This window comes from Vigna unguiculata, chromosome 5 (assembly GCF_004118075.2).
Source record: "Vigna unguiculata cultivar IT97K-499-35 chromosome 5, ASM411807v1, whole genome shotgun sequence".
Taxonomy (NCBI): Eukaryota; Viridiplantae; Streptophyta; class Magnoliopsida; order Fabales; family Fabaceae; genus Vigna; species Vigna unguiculata.
Genome location: NC_040283.1, coordinates 39798545 through 39805326, shown reverse-complemented (window position 1 = coordinate 39805326; position 6782 = coordinate 39798545). Strand labels below are relative to the sequence as shown.

Below are 6782 nucleotides of genomic sequence, written 5' to 3'. Positions count from 1 at the left end.
TATTTGTTATTTTGTCTCAATTTAGTCATAATCTCTTTGTAAACTAAAGTAATTTCATCTATTTCAAATTGAGATCAAATTTAACTTTTATATCAATATTATAATGATATTTTTATTATAATAGATATTTTTAACCAAATTAATTTTATTTAAATTTAAATTTTGCATTTAACTTTATTTAAAAAAATTGTTTTAATAATTTTTAAACAACTTTATAAATTCAAATGTAAAATTTTAAAATAGTTTTATATAAGTTACAAAATTCAATGTAAAATTTAAATTTAAATAAACTTAATTTAGTTAAAAAATATCTATTATAATAAAAATATAACTATAATATTAATATAAAAGATAAACTTGGTCTCAGTTTGGAAGGAATGAAATTACTCACTCAACTTTAAAAAGAAATTAGGACTAAATTAAGACAAAATGACAAATACAGTGATCAAATTGAAATTTTTCACATAAATGATTGACACGTGACAGAAACATATTTTGACACAAGACAGTTTTTTTTTAAATTTAAAAATTAAAAAAATTTTAAATTTAAAAATTTTAAAAAATCACAAGCTGACACGTGACAAAATCCTAATTTGACACATGTAAGCTATTTTCTCAAGAAAAAAAGTAAAAAAAAATAAAATAAAAAAATCAGTGACACATGACACACAGTTAACGTCGTCAATGATACCCTAACAAAAATGACCAAATTAAAATAATTTTTAAAAAATAAAACCCAATTGGAATAACTTAGAAATTGAGGACTCAGTTGAGATTTTGTAACGGAAACCTTCCGTATGTTAAACCTACCTAATACTAATTAATGATAATTTATAATTAGATGAAAGTGAATCAATGTTACAGCGATAATATTTTATCATTAAACTTTTATCAACGTTCCTTTATATTTAAAACACATTTTCTCAAATTTCAAAAAATTTATTAATTTATTTTGTAAGAAAAACGTTTAAATACATTCTCTTTTATATATCCTTGATACACTCTGTGTACATTATTTACTGCCGGAATAAAAATTATTGAAAAATATATATATTTTGGGGTCACATTTTTTTCTTATGTTTTTGTAGTTTTCAATAGATTTTAAGAATAATTGTTCGACAGTATGTTTAAAAGCGTGTCAGAAAAATCGTTGTTAACATCTATGTATTTTCATTTCTAGGTTGAAGGAGGCATTTAGGTTATTTTCTGGGTTCTGATTTTGAAAAATTATTAAAATTAAAAACACGACAATATAGAACCTTGTCTCTCATAAGTTTTCAATTCCAATACACAAATAACGGGAAAAATTGAAAAAATAAGATGTGTGTTGCAAAAATATCACAATCACTCTTTTGAAAAAGAAAGTTGGGTACTTCGTTTACTTTTTATACATGAATATTTTTTATTAATGATAATTTTATTTAAAGATAATTAGTTGTTAAATGTGAACATGTTTTGGGTGAGTTAAAATCGTAGTTCAAACCATGTTCAACCAACGTCGGTTGTCACTTCTAATTATGCCAAAAGTGTGATATAAGTCATATATTAATTAATTAATTAATTAATCAATTAATTGGTAGTCCCTTCTGATTTTGACAAAGTAATTCTAAATTAATTAAATTTTATGGCTTGGTTATCAAGTCAAATTAGCAAACCAACTCAAGCAGAAACTTGAATAATTCATATTTCATTTTCTACGTTAATTGTACTTTGCTTACACCAACACCAAATGAATATAATTATTTATTTTTTAAAGTGAATATATCAGATTTTAACTATTAAAATAGTGAGAATCAATATGAAACCGATCTAATAAAATGCAAAACGAGGCAAAAAAATATTCCATTCAAACGCATGTCGCGCGATGAAAACATTTTTATTTTGCTTTTCCAAGCTTATTACTACGATGATAAACTTTTAGACTAAGTTTGTCGGTGTTCATACATTGGTTGTTGAACAAATGTCAAATGTGAAATGATGAGAAAGTAAATTTTAAAGTATTAAGGTAGGTTGGAAATTTCTTACACAAGTTTGCAATTTGATCAATGATAAGTGAATCAATACATGTAGAGAGAGAATATTTAAGTATTCAACATAATATCTTAGGAGTAGAGTTTTACTTTCTTTCTTTTGGAAGAGCATTCCGAGCTGGCAACTTTTTTATAGGTATGACTGAGAATTAAATTTTAATTAACCGAATAATTAACAAATTCTAATTAGTTCTCTCAAAGTTGAACACCAATAATTTTTATATTAGCATACACTAAAACGATCCATTTAATAGGGTTACCAAATAATAGGTTGTTTGACTTAATTTTCATTGGCCACTCCTTAAACTTGTATTCTCTCAATATATAATTCCTTAGTTATCTTTTAATTTTAAAGAAAATTTAACGAAAATGAAGTTAGAAAAATGTGTAAAACAATATTTTTATAAATACAATATTTAATTACACTTTGTAATTGCTAAATTTTGCTCTTCAAATTTCAAATTGAGTTTTTAATGTACTATATCAAACCACATCCAACTTTTAGAATTAACTGACATCAGTTAAAGCTCAATTAAATCCAAATATACAAAATTCAACTAGAATAAATGTTAGGTGCAATAAATGTTGTGTAAAGTCAAAAACTTCATAAAAAATATCTTAAAATTAATTTCTCAATAGCATCTACTTAAAAGTGTGTTGATTTATTTTATTTCAAATTTGATTAACAATATTTTAAAACATAAATCATGATTAATAAGAATGCAATTTCAAAGATTAAAACAAAAAACTGTAATAAAAAATGGCAAGAGTTTAAATCAATTAGAAAGCTAATATTACAATTATCGGAAATATATGCTATCGACATAATAATATTAAACTCCTTATAACTTTGTATTTATCACTATATTGATTAATAATTTTGTCAAACGATAAAATAATAACTTTTAACTTCTAAGATAACATTTGAACTATTTCTCTATTTGGTAAGAAACAGCCCAAGTAACAGGTGCAAAAAGTAACAAACCCAAATCCTTTTACTGGGCCAGTCATTTGTAAATAATTTTTTAAATAATTAGAAAGTATGATTATTTATAGTTCTAAAGTTCCAAGTGAGGAAACGTGCTCTATCGTGTTGACACCTGTAACAAGTGACATCATTTTGCAGCTACACATGCGAGCTCTAGCAAATTCATGAAGTAAATATTATATTTCTTTACTCACATATTGTTTTCTAATGAAATTAATTTTCTAACTGTATATTTATTTTCTTAGTATATAGAAGGAATCTACCGTTCAATAGTTTCAGGAACCGGATGAAGAGGCATATCTATAATTCAACAATTCATGATGAAAATCTATGTTCGGTTTTTAAAACAACAATAGCTATAACGCCAAATTTTCTGTATTGTCTACATAAATTATTAGTTGGTTAGTTTAATTAAGGAAAATTTAAATATAATACGCGGATGAAAGAATCATATTTTTAGCATATGTTATTTACTTTGTGCGTGGGTTTCTCTTCTTTTCTTATCATCATTGGCATAACAAAAACTTATCCCGCAGATTTGGATTTAGCATATTCCTAATTTCATTTAGCAAGAAAATAAAACAGAAGGAAGAAGAAGAAAACAGTTAATTGACACGTTTCATATATTTTCTTCTCTCATCGTATTGAATCACATCACTCATTAATATTGCTCTATCTTCTATCTGTGTTACTCTCACCAAGGTTTGTACCAAACATTATTCTTCCCTCAACAATCGAAGCCTTTTTGTGATTTTCAACTCTTTTCATGCACAGTATCATTTTTTGTGTACTGATTGATATGCACCAGACTCATGGTTATCCCTGCTCTGGCTTCTCTGTCACATGATCCCACACATGTTTTCCCTAATATAAAATTTACATTTTATCTTTTCTTTTTCATACAAAGTAAAATGCTACACTAGATAGAGATTAGAGAAGGATTTACTCGCCTCTGCTGCAAAGCAACGAACACAAGCGTACAACATAGTTTATGTGTTATTCTGAAAGCAATTCCTTTCTTTCTTTGTCTTCTTTATCTCATGTCCTTGTGCAAGACACGAAATTGCTTTGCAGGTTTTATTCACTAGCTTTCCAAACGAAGAAAGTAGGTTGATTCCTGGGCCGACTCATTTTTTCTTTCCAAGGTTCTTTTCCTGAACTCTTTCTCTCCGTGTTCGTGTGTGTATGTGTATTTGTTGGCGTTTCTTGGTTTCTGTACATTATGATGAATGACACAGTGAATGTTGTTTAGAAAATAAAAATGTGTTTCTTTGTTATACTCTAATGCAAGAAGCATCAAAGCTTTCTTGGTCCTAGTTCTTGAATGACGTGACTGCTTTTGATGAATGCTCAGCTATATTTGTCTGCGATTTCTTGCAATATCAAGAACCATGACAAAATTACAACTGTGACAAATTTTCTGTCATATCAAGGATCGCAATAAAACTGGAACATATTTTTCTCTTTAATCTACGATTCTTTAGTTTTATCATTTTTATCGCAGAAGCTAATTCCATGATACTGAAAGACCTAATGGAAGAAAAGCAGTTGAATTTTAACCAGCCACTTTTATCAGTGAGGCGTTTCTCATCAACAGTGGCCAATGAAGCAGACCGCAGAAGCAAAACTGATGACTCATTAACTCATTACCAATCAGAGTTAAAGTCGGTTCCAGTGAGGAATGCTGGAACTGTTCCTTTTGTATGGGAGAAAGTCCCAGGAAAACCCAAAGATGAAACCAAGTTACAGACACAATCAGTTACTGAGTCGAGAACCGGAAGCTCCTTTTCTTCCAACTCTCAGAGGGTTGCATCTCTGGATAAAAGAGTACCAAAATATTCAAAAGATGGAAATATGGAGAAGGAAAGTTCTTATTCAGATGATGGAGATGAATCCTATAAAGATGCTTTTGACACTCTTTCCAGGAGTGAGTCATTCTTCACGAGCTGTAGTTTCTCTGGTTTGAGTGGTTGGGAGGAACAAGAGGCTCAATCGTATGGGAGTTTCTCAAGTGATCATCTACAAGCTCGTGATTTCATGATTGGTTATGTGTCCAAGAAGGAACTCGTTGGACAAGAACAGCAAAAACAGAAAAAGAGAGAAGTGAACGTAGAAAGTGATGAATGCAATGAATACGAAAAATCCAACACTACTAGTTGTGGGCTGTTTCCTCGGTTCTGCATTTTGAATCCAATGCCTGGATTAAGAATGGATAAGGATCAAAGAAATGCAGCTCATCGAATGCATGATAAATCAGGTGCTTCTCACATTGGATCTACAAAAGGGGTATTAATTTGACTCTATCTACTTTTTTCTTTTGCCATTGTTTCACTTTAGGTGCGGTTAATTGTTATTATTTTCTTATTCTGCAGCAAGTTAGAACTACCTGTGGCTTTACAGAAGAAAAAGAGATTTTGGATGTTCTTGTAAAATCTAGACATGGCACTCATCCACATCAAAGAGTTTGCAGAAAAATAGTATCCTATGAGAGCACTCAACATGATTATGAAAATCATGTTCGTGAGAAAACAATGTATGTAGATTCTGTAAATAAGGTTACCTCTCAGACCAATAGCAGAGGGGGTGATAAAGAGTGTTCTTTGGATATCAATCGACGTTTTACAAAATCTGGCCACCAAGAAACATCTGGTGCAAGCTGCTTTGGACTTCCTTTGGTCCTACCTTCACTAAAAGCTCCATCAGAGTCTTGGCTTAAGCGCACTTTACCTACCATTTCCAAAAAGAACGTGACTTCACGGTCTAGCTTTATTGCAAAACTTCATGCACAGTGTCACTCCCCAGACAACATCATTGTACCTTAAGTGGGAAACGATTGTTGAATCTGACAATGTACATACATCGTCATCTGCAGCTTCCTGAGGTAATCTGATAACTCTTTGTTTGTGCATGTTTTGTGTAACTGTTATGTAGGAAATCAAAGTATAAAATCCCTCGATTTTTCAGGAAATACGAACACCTATATCAGAAGCTTTTACTTTATGGACACAGGGCCTCTGAGAATTTGACATGTATACAAGAATTTTGGTGATGTAATTTTTGCATCAGTTTTCTAAGTTCCCTTTTGCTTCTATACCCATGATGAGCTGTATATAATTGACTCTGTAAATCACTATTGGCCTTTGTATCTTTTAAATAATGTAAGAATATATAGGTCGGTTCAAATTCAATGGAAATTGTACATGTCCTTTATAGGAATCTTTAACGCGATCTGTTCCTGTAATTAACGTTCATACATTCAGATCTGGAACCTATTTATAAAAAATAATTGAAGAGAAGAGATGTGAATTTGGCTCATGGGCGGGCTCGGCTTACTCTTCGTAAAGTCCCTTTCAGAGAGGTTCCAAATGAGAGGGTCAAAAAAAAGTTCTAGCCCTCAAATATCCCTCTCTAATGGGTTAGGACTAGGGCTAAGGTGGGTTAGACTCCATAAATAATACTACAAGTCAGAGTCAAAGATCAAGCTGAGCGACCTGGATGGGTTCGAAGACCCAGACAGGCCCGACGAGCAAAACAGGTCTGATCATACGGACAAGTTTGAATCCAACGACCTAGACGGGCCCTAAGGCCCGAACAGGCTCGAAGACCCAAACCGATCCAACAAACTTGACGGGTCTGAAGACCTAACGTTCATGATGACCCAAACAAGCCTGACGATCCGAACGAGCCTAACGACTTGGACGAGCCCAACTATCCAGAAGGGCCCAACGACACAAATGAGCCTGAAAACCCGAACGGACCCAATG

At 31.1% G+C, this 6782-nt stretch overlaps 1 protein-coding gene across 2 annotated transcripts; it reads left to right on the top strand.

The window, feature by feature from the left end:
- The first annotated feature begins 3515 nt into the window (after nt 1-3515).
- On the top strand, nt 3516-6225 carry LOC114185939. 2 transcript variants are annotated; one of them, XR_003604935.1, is made up of 5 exons: nt 3516-3720; nt 4093-4163; nt 4523-5304; nt 5391-5899; nt 5983-6225. XR_003604935.1 is itself a non-coding variant. In XM_028073906.1 (3 exons), the coding sequence occupies exons 2-3, from the start codon at nt 4534-4536 to the stop codon at nt 5838-5840; spliced, it is 1221 nt and encodes a 406-aa protein (XP_027929707.1). In that variant the 5' UTR covers nt 3516-4163; nt 4523-4533; the 3' UTR covers nt 5841-6225. The 2 variants fall into 2 exon arrangements, 1 of the variants encoding a protein (XP_027929707.1); XM_028073906.1 differs by having other exon boundaries at nt 3516-4163; nt 5391-6225.
- The last annotated feature ends 557 nt before the right edge of the window (nt 6226-6782 follow it).